We start from the raw sequence: 15,764 nt of genomic DNA, 5'->3' as shown, positions 1-15,764 counted from the left end.
AAYGGTGGGACRGGAAGTTAAAACATTGCCAGGTTCACAAAGCAGACACAAACCACTCCAAAAATAAAACAGTGGCAGCAGCCATGGTGCTTTAAAGGTCAGTCTAACCCACCTAAATTGTTCACTTGATAAAAGCAGAATTGTGTATTTATGATAGTTAAGCCAGAACAGCAGGTAAACAAGGCACCACCAAGAGAAAAAGGAAAGAAACCACCCAACTTATCCAAAATCCACAAAAATCAAAGCAGTTTTATCAGTGTTTGAGACTCACAAAGGGAATATCAACTCTACTGAAGAGAACAGCAAAAATCTCCAACATCTTCAACAAAAACTCTGCACATCCGAATTACAACCTCCTCAGCTCCAGCCTGAGCATCCCTTTCCAAAATTCCAGTTAATACTTAATCATAGAAAAATTCCTCACGCTTAAAATTCATTCCAATATAGGTAATGCTTTAAGAATCTGACCACCAGTTCAGCAATACATGCATGAAGTACTAAATGATTTTACAAACAACTTTAGGACCCAATTTCTAATGCAGAACAAATCTGCTGCCTCGGGCCAAGATCTATAAGACACTCAAGGAAAAATTAGCCARTTCCTGAAGTCCCAGCTCATTCTGCATTCCAGTCGAGTTTCCAATAGAATCAATTAGTACATTTAATCATTGTTTTAAGAAAACAAACACAAAACCAAGAGCTCAGAACAACGTAAGTCTTCCCAGACCAATTATCCATGTTAAATTAAGACATTAAAATTCTTGTGTATGTCTCCCCAAAACAAAATGAATGGGAGGAGATAAACCTTTGGTGAAAATGCAATCATTCCAGGCAATTCCAGTGACCCTAATCCGAGGTTATTTCTGTTTGGTAACCRATTATGAAGCCAAAGCAAACCCAAGGCAAAGAATTCTGACACCCAGACCTACCTGCATTTCACAATCTGCCCGGAGATTCAGCTCCTCGCAGCATTCCCTGGATACCCTCAAGAAGATATAATCCTTTGTCTTCTCCTCAATAGCTGCTTCATAAACCTTCTCTTTGGTTCCTTGGGTCTGGGCTGACTTTTCTTTAGTGACAGGCAATAAATAAACAGCATTGACTTTGGTCATCACCAGCCGTCCAGCCAAAGTGTCTTCAGAAAGCGTCTCAGTGAGCTTAAAGCGGCCAAAAAGTTGTCCATTTTGGGCGTATTTTGCACCTCCAGAAACACCAGTGAGCATGAAGCTTGCTACAATCTGCAATTGCACTTTTATGTTGAACCTAAGTGAGAAAGCATCGGGTCAGTGCACAAAAACGATCTCAGATTCTGAAATTCAGGGTGAACGTTCACTTCATTAATTAATTTTTAAGTATAAACAAGTAGGGTCAAACTGGCCCTTTGTAAGTAAGCAGCTGGCMAATATCCACACTTTCTCCTTTTGATTGTAGCCTGTAAAGTATATATTTAAAAGAATCAACATCTATGAAGTTTAAAAAATGAACCCTCATAAGAGAGAAACCAATACTAGACAGCAAAAAAAGCTTAGAGTGGATGAATTACATGTCCCAAAGCAGTAAAAATTTCTATTTAAACAGTTTGTAATCCTATGTTAGGTATGTAAGGAGAGACAGGCAGGCAAAGAACWGAGCAGGACTCCTGTTTATCCCATCTGTCCCTTCCAGCAAAGGGACAGCAATCTGTCCCTTCCACCAAAGACAGAAATCTCCATCTTAAAAGTTAAGTGGTATTATACCTATAATTCAGAGGGATTGATTAAAAAGCGTTGAAACAAATCAGAYTGCAGGCATTAAAATGATATAATTTTATTTGAAATGAGGGAATGGCAGCACAGGCTCAGCCCTGTAAACCATCTATCCACAGAACTCTTAGCAGCAGCTTCCTCCTACAATCAGAGACGTAACAAATTCATACCCTGTAGTTATCATTTTCCAGAAGTCACATGCACAACACATTAAAGTGACTTATTAGCACACTTTATTGACCTCTCACCAATACACAGTAATCTTTTCCCAGTGTGTTGGGGTTTTTTAAACAGATTGCTTCAACCTGGTTTTACAAAGAACAAAGGGGGAAAAGAGGTCTGCACAGTAACAATATTCAGCTATTCTCTCATCAGCAGCTTTTTCCTAAATTTGCAACAAATTACAGAAAAAAAGTAAAATCCATTCACAAATGAAATAAAACCTCTTGGAAAAATATAACACTTTTCATACTCATACAGGTTTTATTTGATCTGTTCTTCTTATAATTGCTATTTTAACCTGATAAACTGGTAATTGATCATTTAAGCCCTGCAGTATCAATAATCATAAGCCTCTAACAATAAAATCCAACATTTTTAGCTTGCYTGGTAATTAAACATCTACCAAACCAATCAAATCTATTTTTTCAGATCTGGCAAATCACGACTCTTGCACAAAAACTGCAAGTTTGCCCCCATGTGGTAAAGTTGCTTTACATAATAGGGCATTGTCAGATCTGGATTTCCAGTCCTTCACTCTCCCAAAAGCAAGGGAAGTTTTCTTACCTAACAGGGATTTGTTTGGTTCATCAGTGATGAACCAAATGTTAACAAATGTTAACTGTAATAAATACTGTTAATAAATGTTAACAGTAACAAATGTTACTGCACAAAGCTTTTATCCAATCCTTCCAATTTCCACATGTGCCGGTAAAAAACCCAAAACAAAACCCAAACCTTCTTCTAGACAAGTGCTGCACTGTTCCAAAGGAGCTCTCAGCAAGTCAGCAGCATCTGAAACARCTCATATCTCCTTGTTAAATACTGTATAAAACATTTAACTGAGTAACAAGGGCTGGGAATTCTTACTGAGCTACAATCATTTGYTATTGTGAATTTATTTGGTTGAAATTTCCCTAAAGTTGATCCCTGTGCTGCTGAATACGTATCAGCTCAAATTCAGAATTATAAAAACGTGCTGCAAAACAGTTTTATGGCATTTCTGAGACAAGGCACAGGTTAGTGCTTTCATAAATGACTGAACTGCATCTGCTGTGCTGAAGAGAATCTGAAGTTTGCAACGCTCAATTGTATCAAGCAATTTCCATTGAGCAAGCTGACACCTTCTGGCAAACTACAAAACTGCACAATCCTCTCAAATTTGATTTAAAAAAAAATCAGAAGTTGTTTCTTTCATCCATTTCTCACCCTTGCTTTGCAGGGTTAGACAAAAAAAGGCTTTCAGTTTATAAAAAACGATCAAAACATTTTACTTCTTCCTACCAGCCTACCTGCAGCATTCATGAAGCAGCTACAAGAAAACCTGTTGGTCATATTTAAAACCACAGAATAATTACCAAGAAAGACTTCAYCAATCATTAATCATCCAGCAGCAATGCAAACAATAAATTCCCCAAAGGCAAATAAACCCATCCTGGCCAAAGCCCCAGGTGCCACTTTGCAAGAGCACATTCAGCACATTTGCTGTGTCACCAACACCTGCAGGGTTCAGGGTGTGCAGTGGGACACCTGCCTGGGGAGTGATCAATGGAAGACACAGTAATGACAAAAACAAATTTATTTTCCATCAGAGCCAGTGTCTGACGTGTTCACAGCCTGGAGGATAAATCTGCTCTGTAATTCTGGTAGCATGGAAGGAGCTGTCTGTCACCTCACACACTTGAATGTTCATACAAGAAAATGTTCTAACAAGGATATATTGCTTTTTTTTCTTCAATACGCAAGAGAGAAGGGAACAGTTTTAAAACCATGAGCACATATTAACACTCTCCAAAACTAAACTACTATCAAGATTAGAACATTGCTTTGCTTTTCCTCAAAAACAGCGTGTTTGCACTTGGAAATTCGACAGCAGTGACTCSCTTATTACTCTACTTGGTGATACTCATGTGGACTATAAATGCCTCCTGAAATATTAAAATAAAATTATTTAAAAGTAAAGTTTTCTGAGACTATCCAGAACTCCTAAACTCAAGACACKTTAGAGCCACTGCAACTTCCACCCAACACTGTCCAGTTCCACCCAGCTGATTCCCCACCAAGCCAGAAAAGGCATTTTCCTAGAAAACAGCAAACCATCAACATCCKTAAAAAGCAAGGATCCACTTCAGTGTGAACTGCAGCCACTCGTGTTACTCCAGAGCTGTCAGCAGAGACCACGCTGACAACCCCACTGCTTTTACAATGTACATTCACAAACCCTTTAAAGTGCWCCAGCTCCTCAAGCCTGGCACTCGTGGCACCACTTCAGAGGTGTTACAACCCACTTGCATCTGTATTTCTCAGCCCATTTCCAGGCTTGCAACCCTGACACTTCACTTGAGAATACCAAGTGTGTGATCTTAGCCACAGAGGAGTGGAAATGTGTGCTGGTTTCAGCCTTGTTGCAATAAAGTGGGTCAGCCACAAGATCAAAAGAATATTTCTGTCATCAACACTATCAAAACAGAAGGTTTCGAGAATATTATTAACACTTACAACTTATCAAGCAATAACTTATTGCTGCACCAAAAGGGAAGCATTACATACAGGATACACTTATTTTTCTTTCATTTCTCCAGGTTGGCCCTTTCCTACGAGGTATGAAAGTGTAACTCTCGAGATGAAAATTCACTCAATAAAAATATTGCTCATGTTTTGATCATATTTCATAATATTTACTTTAAATCGACTTTCATTTTAAAAGCCTTACAAAGTCAGGCTGTTTATAAATACAGATGATGATACAGTATTTCTGTATGCTGGAGACAGTGTTCAAGCTTGATTCCTCCATGGGTTAGACTCAGCTCAAGAGCAGAGCACAGCAGTGATAAAAGCTATAAAGAAACAGCTCAAATACTGCCCTTCAGCTGAGATTAAAAAAAAAAAAATTGAACCATTTTTCTGCTTTAAAAGCATTAGAAATGCAGCCACTCAAAGTATTTTCTTTCTAAGTTCTAGAGGGGTATTTCAGCAGAATCTCTGTAATTCCTGAGTGTTTCTTCACCTTAAAAAAGACTTCCTGATTYGGAACAATCAGTAATTGATAAAACTAAATTTGCTACCAAATTAGGCCAAAATCTTTTAGACTTCCCATTCTGACTAGTGCAACAYGTTAAAACTCTTTAGTACAACAGGAATACAGGAAAAAAATTTGACCACAAATACCAAACTACAGAAAAAAAGTCCCTGTGAGGATCTCCAAGTGGGAATTTCACACCTTTTTCCTAAACCCCTACTTTTCATGCACCCACTCCAGTTGGGTAATTTGTACAAAACACCTTAAGACACAACAAATCAAACAAGGTCTATTATATTCCTTTTATTAGGAACTTTTATTCAGAAGCTGAGTGTCAACCTATTTAGGAAATAAATAAAGTCAGCTACCACATTATCACAAGATCAGTCTGATCCACCCACAATTCAAACCTTTATACAAAGGTTTTATATATTCACTGGCTATAACCTACTTTCAYACAGGAATAAAAATATAACTATTAYTAATATATTTTTGTATAGACAGACAAMAAACTAGAAACAAAAGTAATTAACAAAACCATGTACAACAGCTGCTCAGTGTCTGTAAGCACAGACTGATACTGTTTGTTTTCAATGAATTTGCAGTAATTCGTATTTGTTACCAAACATTACTGTTCCCAAACTCATTCAGGTTCAGTTTTAAGAAACAGGAAGACTCTTAAAGAAGCCAGTAGATTTAATGAAAAAAGCTGTCACCCTCRTTTTAATAGGAATATTTTTATAAAGGAATCACTTACTTGCTAACTTCCTTATACTGGGCTATTTCCTCAATATAAAGGAGGTCGTGGAGCCGTGACTGATAGTTGGTCTTGGTCAATGATTTGTCCAGGACAGATTGTGTGAATAGCTGGTCAGCAGACAGAGGGATTTGGTATCTGGTGAGAAGGCTCTTCTCCAATTCAGTAGTTTCATTAGGCTCAAACTCTACAATAGTCTTAGACGTGGAATCCCAGCGCTTGGCTGTGGTCAGGAGCTGTTGCCGTGCGTGCATCAAATATTCAAGGTCTGTGTGGAGAGACAGAGCAGGGAAAGGAGGTAACTACAAACCCCACGGGGTTTGGGTTTATTTCAAAAAACCCAACCAAACCCATTACTAAAACCAATCCTCTCAGAGATAATGACCCAAACACAGGCAGGGGTCTCCTGTGCCCACAGCATCTTTGGGAAGATGAAGGATGTACCAGGATGGTACCTACCATCCCTGCTTTTCAGGTGTGTATAGATACTCCAACAGTATCAGAAAATAAAACATTAGCAAATAATAAAATAATAAAAATATTARAAATAARTATTAGCAAATAKAATTAATAAAAACAAACAAGGCCTTTTTATTTTAATAATCAGACTTAGCACTGCAAGACATCTTAAAACCCAACTGCAGCATCATCTCATTTCAAATATTAAATAGTGAGGAACCTTGCAATGTATTTTATAACATTTAGAAGGTCATAARAACAAGTTGATAAACCAGCTGGTAAGGAGTCATTGAATCTGCAACACTGTGAAAGCCTTTTAAAAAATTCTRCAGCCCCCTCATCTGTGTATGGTGCAGACAGTTGCACAAAGTAGCTAAAGCTACTTTACTAAGCCAAACTTAACCKAACATGTTATAAAATTAGAAAATTAAAAGGAAATTAATTTTTCAGTATACCCTAATTTCAGGGACCACATAGCTTAGATGAGAAACAGAAGATCAAGAAGCACTTGTCTACAGCCACCTAAAATACATCCATTAATACCACAAAACTACTATGACAACAGTGAATCAGTTAACAGAACTGCAGTTAAATTGCAGAGCTGAAAATATTTGGCATTTATAGTCAAGCTATGCTATCTTAATGTATAATCTCTGAGTAAGATTTAACATAGGTATCCAGGATATCACACCAACGCTGAAAAATGTGCAAAAAAGACATTTTCAAATTCAAATTAAATCCTTAACATCATCTTGACTGCCTTTAGTCCGAATAAGAAAAAAACCCCAGCATTTTAGCAAAAGAAATCTACATTCAGCTTGACTGTGACTACAGGAACATGGCTCAATGATCTCATGTGTTCACTGAGAAGACACATTTAAATATATCCCTCAATTCTCAACCATAGCAGTAGCTACACTTGTATGGCCAAAAAAAAACAGCCCAAGTTTGTGTGGTTTGTGTGTCTGAAACAAGATCACCATAAATGAAGCTTTCTCTGGTACAAATCACACCTCAGATCCCAAAAGCTCAGTAATTATGCTGGGACTGACTCCTTGCTTGCTGGAAAGAGCCATTTAATTCCCAGCACTGGAGAGGCTTTCCCACAARCCTGACACAAACAGTTCCTGTGGGCACAGACTGCACACACAGTGACACTTTCTCAAAGAGCAGTTTGTACATAATCAGTGCACAGAAAACTTTCTTGTTTTGTGGTAAATCAAGATTTCAAAATGCAGAATGGGGRCTTCTACATTAAAATATTGTAATGTTGACCTTTCATTCCTGCCTAAACATCCAGACAGGGCCCTGAATTACATCAAGAAGTAGAGACCTTGGGCATCTTTCTGTTAGAAAAGCATTTCTACAAGAACTCAATTCATACATTGCAAAAATTAAAAGAAACCATGGAACTGGACACATACCCAATGTCATTATCCCTTTGCCTTGCCTATTGCATACTTCTTAGATTACACAGAAAAAAACAGGATTCTGTACTTGAACTAGAAATTCSCAGCATTTTAATAATACTTAGGAGCCATTAGGACACAGAGTAAGTTAYCTTCCAATTATCTGYCTGATTTAGACCCACTAAAGCTTTTGTCCACTATTTATATTCATATCTWTGAAAAATATAACATACAGTACAAGGCATTCAGAAGCTGTTGACAGAGATGCTGTTATGACCAAAACTGAAAAGGAAAGAGATGGCATGAAACATCTCTACTATTAAAAATAAAAATTTAATACATTACCTTCAGTGGAAGCAGCATCAATCATCACTCGTTGCATGAGGACTGGTTCTAATCCAAAGTCAAACACCACAGTTTGGCGAAAAGTTCCAAAGATTTCTGTGTTAAAGGCTATACTGACTTTGTATATATAGTGATCTATTCCATTCTGGACCATCTTTCCTCCTATCCATTCCTGGCAGTTTTCTGGAACTTCTTGTGATACCTGGGTGGTGCTGTCTCCAGCAGATATTGCAACAATACTGAAGTGTGGTCGATGGGCATCGTAAAGCAATGCCACTCGATACAGCATTCTTGCAGGCTAGGAAAGAAATTCAAAGGTTGAAACACTGAAATTCCTTCAGGAATATCTTCATTTGCAATCAGATAAAGAGGGTTAATAAGAAYTAATGCTCAGTTTCTCAGAGCAGGTTTAGGTCCTGCCTGATTTCCAGAAATCTGGGCAGTTGATGGGTAATCAACAGAGCTGCTGGGAAAAGACAGAGAGAAAGGATTGTGCTAGGAAGTTTCTCTGTTTTAAGAATGATGCAACTGAAATYTTAATTGCAAAAGGTTATGGGTTGCATTCTAGTTATTACTGATTCACTTTCAAAAGATCAGGAGTCCTACCTTACACGTGAGAGCAAATGTCCATGTCTGGTGAGACTTTTTGGTGGTGACAGTTACCGAGAGCTCAGGATTATGTTCTACTCTCACTCCTTCTACACATTCACTAAGCTAGGTTAAAAAAAAAATAACATTAAACTTCTACAGGCAATATCAAAATACAAACATTCAGGAAAATGCAGCATTTTTTTTAATAAAAAGAGGAAAGAATGATTTCCTACACTGTGCAGGACTGATGAAAGTCCTACTCAGGAATTAACGGAAATGTGWGCTAATTCAGAGAGACAAGCAAGCTAAATCTACCAGATCACCCTGTGTAAGTGAAGAATAGAACCATTTAAGGACAATTRATCACAAGACTTCATTTTCAATAACCAACTTGACTGTAAATGTTTAAAGTAGAAAAATATTTCATTTGGAGAAGAGGATCTGCAGTACAATGAGGCCCAGAAGACCCCCRATCTCACTGACATCCATGAGACTACAGAGTCAACAGGAAATGAGAATCAGGCTTTCTTCTCATCAATGCATTTTGCATCAAGTCCACTTTTCCCAGTTTTAATCAACAATATATGGACTGAAAACTCCTTACGGTTAGTGGTAAGTACAGCTGGTTGAATGCCACAAAAAATGTTCTAATTCTAAAGCGCAGCTAACTTTGATCACATCCATATCCTACACTCATTGGCACTCAAAAAACAGTATTTGGGGGATTGGCTGYTCTTCATAAAAACACCTGCAGCTGCAGGCAAAGAAAAGGAGGCACACAAGTTAAGAGCATTCCCTGCTAAGCTGTGAAAGCTTCACCATTTATTTTCTCCAGTTTAAGATGTTCTGCCATCAGTCAGGGAACAGGAACAATACCACAGGACTTGCCTGACCCATCCTACCCTGGGAACAGTGAATATGCAAAATGAACAAGCTGTGATTAAACCACAAATCAGCCTAAGCCCTCTCCGAGGGCAGGATGGAAGGGGAACACATTGTTTGGATAATTTCTTGGTGCCAAGTGATTCGACCAGCTCTGATTGTAAGAGCCAAAAAGAGCTCACCTGTTCAGTTTTAAACACGAGCACATAGGGAAGCAGTGGATTTTCCTTACCACTTTCTCAGGAGATAACGAATTCATCCATTTCTCAATMAGGGTTTCCATATAACTGCCTGAGCACTGCTTGTTTTCCTTCTGCTGTTTCAATCTGATCAGGCGGGAAGCGTAGCGTTTCTGCCATTCTGTCAGCTCTTCCTGGGAATGTGCTGAAGTACACTGGGCACCATACCTGCAGATCCCTTGCTCCAAAAATCTACATGAAATAGGAAAAATTATTATGCCTTATCTTTATGGCCTTCAATTTAAAAAAAAAAAAAAATAAAATTTATCACAATTTTACTTGTAAAGCCAGAAGGATATTCTTTAAGTTTCTCTCACAGAACTAAAGGTGGTTTAGTCCATGTGAACTAGATTTGGAAATTCATATATTTATACAGCATTTTGTAAGAGAGGCAGCAGCTTCCCTCATTGCAAAACGCAAAAAAGAATATCAAATTTCTTAGAAACAGAGGAGGACAGAAGTCTTTAGAAATTTCCAACTTTAAAGAAAACAGAATCAAGTGTTTGGACRGCAATTAACACCAGGAGATCACAGAGCATCCCCAAAATGACTCGGCACTGTATTAATAAGCACAAAGCCCCCCGTTAATTAAGAGCAAAGGAAAGATGYAGCACAATTCCTTTCAGTGGTTCCATTATTAGCTGATAAATACTCATTCAGCAGTTTTTCCTGGAGCAACAGTGACATCACATGGTGCCTTCTACTAAATACACTTACACAGAAATCTCTCAAGGAAAAGGTTTAATCCTCTCCTTTGGAAAGGGTGTATGGGTCTAAAACGATCTATTCTTGCAGACATTAGGAATTTCTTCAAGAAATACATTTTTCCATTTAGCAGCATGTCCTGATGCATGGAATTAATGCTATTCCAAAGGCCTGTATACAATTGAAGCGTTCTAGTTCTCAGAATTTACTGCAAATCTGAGCAAATGCCTGYATAATTTGGGAACTATTTTTATAATTTAGCTTTGTATTAAAATTATAAACCACAAGGCAGTAGCTGCACCTTCATCATTCTTCAAAACTGAAGCACTTAAAAATTGATGACAAAATGAAATGGGGGAAAGGCTTAAGTTCTGAAGGTACCAAGAAAGCATCAAATACACAGAAAAAAATTAGGCCAGGAGAATGTTTTGTTTGTTTGTTTTGCAAAAGGAGACTATAAAAAGTTAATGCAAACATCCCATTTCTTTATTTCCACAGGGCATGTGTTATATAACTGTGAATTAAACTGAACTTTGAGCTATGAGACAAAACCAAGCCACACCTGAGTGTGACATAAAAACCTTTCAGCACAAGCACCTGCATATCTAGGTCACACTTGCAGCACTGGCTGTAATTTGATTTAGCATGACTTTTTCTTTAAGAAATGTATTTGAAAGTTTGCATGCCCAAATTGTAAACAAAACAAACATGATATATAACATTGTGYTACTAAAGGTCTTTTTGAGCTATGTTTCTTAATCTTTTTTAAATTAAAATGTTTTTCTTGGCAATTTCAGTATTTTTACTGTCAATTTTCCAATTTAGAATGCTAAAGTACAATTATGATTTTCACAGCTTAAAGTAAATGGAGTGTATGCATAAAAATTTGCTGACCTGTTCTTATAACCTACATAGCAGATTTAAAATCAAGTTTTCCTTTTCMTTATTTAACAGGAAAGCATATTACTTTAAAATTTGTCATCATTATACAGGTTTTCCAAGTTCCCATTGTTCATATTTTTAAAATTTTTTTTTSCTCATTTTAACTTTCTTATTTAATACCTCCTGCGATTCCACAGCTTCATTATCTAGAATAAATATGCTGCACTCCTACTGCTTTATGGCACACAGGGGAAAAATAAACCAGAGCTTCAAAAATTCATATTCAGGCATGTAACTGCCTCCTCATAAGGAAGCAAAATCTTTAGTCCCTGCTCAGAATGATGTCCCTGTTCAGAGGGATTTGCTGAGCATGGCACATCCTTCTCACTGGAAGGGTTAACAGGGAGCATAAAGCTCATTACAGCTTTAGTGGAAAAATGTTTCAGAGCAATGGTTGGAAACATGGGATAGATGTTACTCAACAGAAGATCACCACAAGCTAAAACTGTAAATATCTGCTTTTTTTAAACTGCTGAATAAGCAGCAGACATGATTAAGAGTCTACAGGAGTTGCCAAGATTTAGCATCTCTAGAAAATCATGCCAAAAGTAGCTCAAATTCAGCAATTCAGTCATGTCATTGAAAAAGCAGGTCAGAGTTCTTGAAAATAATTTGCATTAGTTACATAAATGGAGGAATCAAGTGCATAATGATGGYTCCTCCACATATATATTWATATAGTTTTATGCAGACTAATGAYAATTAACAACACAAAGCACAGGCAATATTGACCAGATGACTGGAAAAGAGAAAAAAATGAAAAGGAGAAAYAATAGCACGAGCCACTGGATCTTCTCTGTGTATTTGAGTTTATGAAAAAGGGAATTAATGAGGTCTGAGGGAAATTCTGGTTTTTTTATCTGAAGTCCATCTACCAACAGAGAATTTATCTGAAGGTAGCATCATAACCAGGCTGTGCTTCAGGCTGCTTCCACTGCTGCCTGGGGAACTTTTCACAACTCTGAAATCACCCAGAGCACAAAAAGTAGGGGAGAAAGCCAGATGCTGACCTGTCACTAGAAAAATGCCCCTCAAACCACCGTATTATGAAAACTGAATCAGTGAGTCCATCCTATAAACTGAAGTGCTTCTGGATAAACTGACCCTTCCAAAAACCTGGGAACAGGTCAGCTSCTGTTCTAACAAATACCTTCACTTTCCTGGCCTCTCAATCATTCTGCCAGCAGGTAAATAAAAGAGGAAACGCTGTGATTCTGTGGAGGATGGGAACAGAAGTGAAGATTTACCTTTTACAGAGTGTGTATTCCTCACTGCTCGTGACGCCCCTGGGAGGGGGGCGGAAGTGCCAACCATCCCGAGACCCTGCTGAGACAAAAACGGGGTCATTTCCCTCAGTGCCAAGAGATTTCCACTCACACAGCTCAGGGATCCACACCTCTGTGGATCTGAACACTGGCTAAATTATCCCCCCCCAAATTAATTTACAATCCCTAACAAAGGGTTTAAAGCAAAGGTCACAAAGGCAAGTTTCAAACCATGTGCAGGCTCTGATGCAGTCCCCCGGTCAATAAACAGAAATTTATGCCTCCCAATTATTCAGTCAACAGATAATTCTACCTCACTCACAGGGGCTCATCACAACAGTCAAGCCCCTTTTTGGCTCTTTGCCTGCAATGCTGAGCATTCAGCAGGATCCAAGTCTTCTCACCAGGAAATGATGTAGCTTTAAAATTGAGTTACATACCTTCTTCTAAATCTTCTACATGATATCCTGATGGTACATTACCAGCTGCCTACAATTATATAAAAAAARCCCACAGTTATAAAGGAACACAAAACAATTCCATCAACAAGAACTGCTGTCAAAATGGATTTTAGAACAACTATTACAACAATATCAATCATAAGTTGAAATTACTTCCAGTCACAAACCTCACTGATAACAGGGATTCTGATGATAACAGGAATTCTGACAGGAACACCAAGTCAACTGTCAGAAGAAAATCTTAGAGATTTTTACAAGATCAAATTCCACCCTGTGATCAACTCAGTGTGGACTGCAGTAGATTTCTAAAACACCAAAAAACTAAACCACATTGATAAGTCTTTCAGACCTTTCAATCTACATCAAAAATTAAGCTCAAATAAATGACTAAACAAAAAGAAAAAAAAGGGGGCAATTCAATCAGCAGACATGACAGTTTGACCTCCAGTAACAAAAAAAAAAAAACTTGATTGAGAAGGTATTCATAATGTTAAAAAATTTCTGAAACATTTATTACTTCAGACAAATTTCCAACAAAGAAAAACACAATAAATAAATAAATAAATAGATGAAGCAGCTCCAAATGCTTTGAATTCTTTCTACTTGCTACTTCAAGAATCAACAACCTAGTAGCAGCATTTTTTTATTTTCTCATAGGTCCTGCAGGATTGTGATGAAAAGCTCCTGAAGAGGTTGGTGGRTAAAGACCCAACAGGGTCTGAACCAGTCTGTTCCCAGTGACCTGGATCTCCTGGGGCCTGGGGAAAGCAGCCTTTCAGCTGCCTCAGGTACTGCTCACTATTTTCCCAATAATATCATCATTATTACCTCTGTTTCAGCAAGAAGTGTTTTCAGTCGTGTCAGATCTTTAGTGACCATCCCGTTCTGGAGGGAAAAGGAATATTAATTATTGAACACATAAATCTTCACGTGCATTAAACCACAGCAACTAAGCTCATCCAGGAGAAGAAAAAGAAGGAAAAATAAGTTTTTGGCTTACCACAATTTTAAATGACACTAAATAAAATTGATTAAACATTGGGTGAAAAAGGGAATTCTACACTGGCCAAAAGCAGGRCTAGACTTACTGCAAGTATCAGCACAGGACAATTCAGGAAAGCACCACATGAAACAGAACTTGAGGAAAAAATATACCATGGTTACTGCAACATTTCAGCTCTGAGGAATTAATAAAACAATCTTTCACTGCTGTTGCAGTGATGGATTCATTTCTTYTTAAGGATCTACTTWAMAGATCACTAATTTTTGCAGMTCCATAACTCTTCCTGCCCTGATGCAGACTTGTAATTTTTGGAGTTTTCCCTCAAAAAGCAAAGATCAGCCATGTAACTAACTGCATAGYCAAGTACATCAGAAGTAAAAATCTTTAAAAATCGAATTTATGTGAAATACATAGGTATTTATAACACTTTCACACTCATGTAAGTCAAAACTTTGATTAAAGGAACCCAGACCTGTGGGGGTTTATTTCAATAATCTCTTGCAGAAATTTAATTAAGTGCTACTACATTTGTTAGACTTCTCAATGTTCTGAGTGTGCTACTGAGCAGCACAAATTACTCTTTGCTGAAAACTTACACACGTAACAATCCTCACATTTAGGCTTTTTCCAAAATGAGATTTCACTTTTTCAGAAGGCTGAAAATTGAACTTTTGAGCTTAAATGTACTAGGGCAAAAAAAAAATATTACCAAGAATCATTCTCGTAAACCACTGGGGAGGAAACTGGATGSATTCCAACTTTTCAATAAATTCATTCCAAAACTTTGTTTCACTTCTTCTTTCAGACAATGGCACAAGTCAGTAAATCAGCTSCTGATTTTAATATTCCTACTGAAAACAACTGTGTCTAACAACCTAAAGCTTGTAAAAACCTCTCCAACTCTGCTTTGGGATGACACTCTGGAACTCTACACAAAGCTACCTTTATTTGCACAACAACAGCTCAAAACAAGGGCACTCCACATTCCCTGCAATAAGGCTATTTTACTAATTTTTCCTGAAGGCAAGTTTCCTTCAACCTCACCAGGAATTTTTTCAATGAAATGTTTTTTCATTAGAAAACAGCTAAACAAAGAAAAAAAAAAAAAACCAAAACCCTTTCTTTATGTAAAAATAGCCAATGGCCGGGGGGAAGGGAATTCAGGATACAGACCAGACAGACAAACAGGACTCTCAAAAACAACCTACTGATTGAGTTCAGTACCAAAACACAAGAGACAGGGTCCAACCTCAAGGTAAGAGGTTGTCCTGCAAGTTCCTGATGTCACACGTTCCTCTCAGTCTGACCAAGCTATGACCAGGTTTCTGGGTTTATCACAAGCATTCATGCCTCTTTATTCCAGATTACAGAAATTAAAAGGACACTATTCTTTAGAGACTTCCATATGTCCCTAATTTTCCCCATAAGAGCAGTCATGTAAGAGTCAGAAGTTACTTACATATCTGGGGTTAAAAGCATCTTTACAAGTTTTAAGAGTTCAAGGATAAAATGGAAGCTTTGAACTCAAACCTTTATCTTCACCTTGAAATGCAAAGCTTTTTTTTCTTTTCCTGAAAAGCTTTTAATGTTATCTTACAACTTATCACAGGTGAGTTATTTGAAAGTCCAATCAATAATTTTTCTGCTTTAATGGATAAAATTCCTGAAGTCCATACAAAATGGGGTCAGGTACAATTTAGAATAAGCAAGCAAAAGTTTGAGA

At 37.6% G+C, this 15,764-nt stretch overlaps 1 protein-coding gene across 1 annotated transcript in view; it reads right to left on the bottom strand.

The window, feature by feature from the left end:
• The window catches only part of HELZ (helicase with zinc finger), an 80,854-nt gene that overhangs the window by 43,584 nt on the left and 21,506 nt on the right, over nucleotides 1–15,764 (bottom strand). Inside the window, exons 5-12 of the mRNA XM_057368892.1 lie at nucleotides 13,867–13,923; nucleotides 13,018–13,066; nucleotides 12,560–12,635; nucleotides 9,659–9,857; nucleotides 8,560–8,667; nucleotides 7,954–8,251; nucleotides 5,741–6,008; nucleotides 930–1,263 (exon numbers count right to left, since the gene is read on the bottom strand). Of these exons, the coding sequence (XP_057224875.1) occupies nucleotides 930–1,263; nucleotides 5,741–6,008; nucleotides 7,954–8,251; nucleotides 8,560–8,667; nucleotides 9,659–9,857; nucleotides 12,560–12,635; nucleotides 13,018–13,066; nucleotides 13,867–13,923 (1,389 nt within the window). The remainder of the gene's footprint in view (nucleotides 1–929; nucleotides 1,264–5,740; nucleotides 6,009–7,953; nucleotides 8,252–8,559; nucleotides 8,668–9,658; nucleotides 9,858–12,559; nucleotides 12,636–13,017; nucleotides 13,067–13,866; nucleotides 13,924–15,764) is intronic.

The sequence above is a fragment of the Malurus melanocephalus genome, unplaced genomic scaffold, assembly GCF_030028575.1.
Source record: "Malurus melanocephalus ecotype Western Australia unplaced genomic scaffold, MMel_1.1 scaffold_98, whole genome shotgun sequence".
NCBI classification, from domain to species: Eukaryota; Metazoa; Chordata; class Aves; order Passeriformes; family Maluridae; genus Malurus; species Malurus melanocephalus.
Note: the sequence above shows the minus strand (reverse complement) of the source record. Positions and strands in the feature narration are given on the sequence as shown.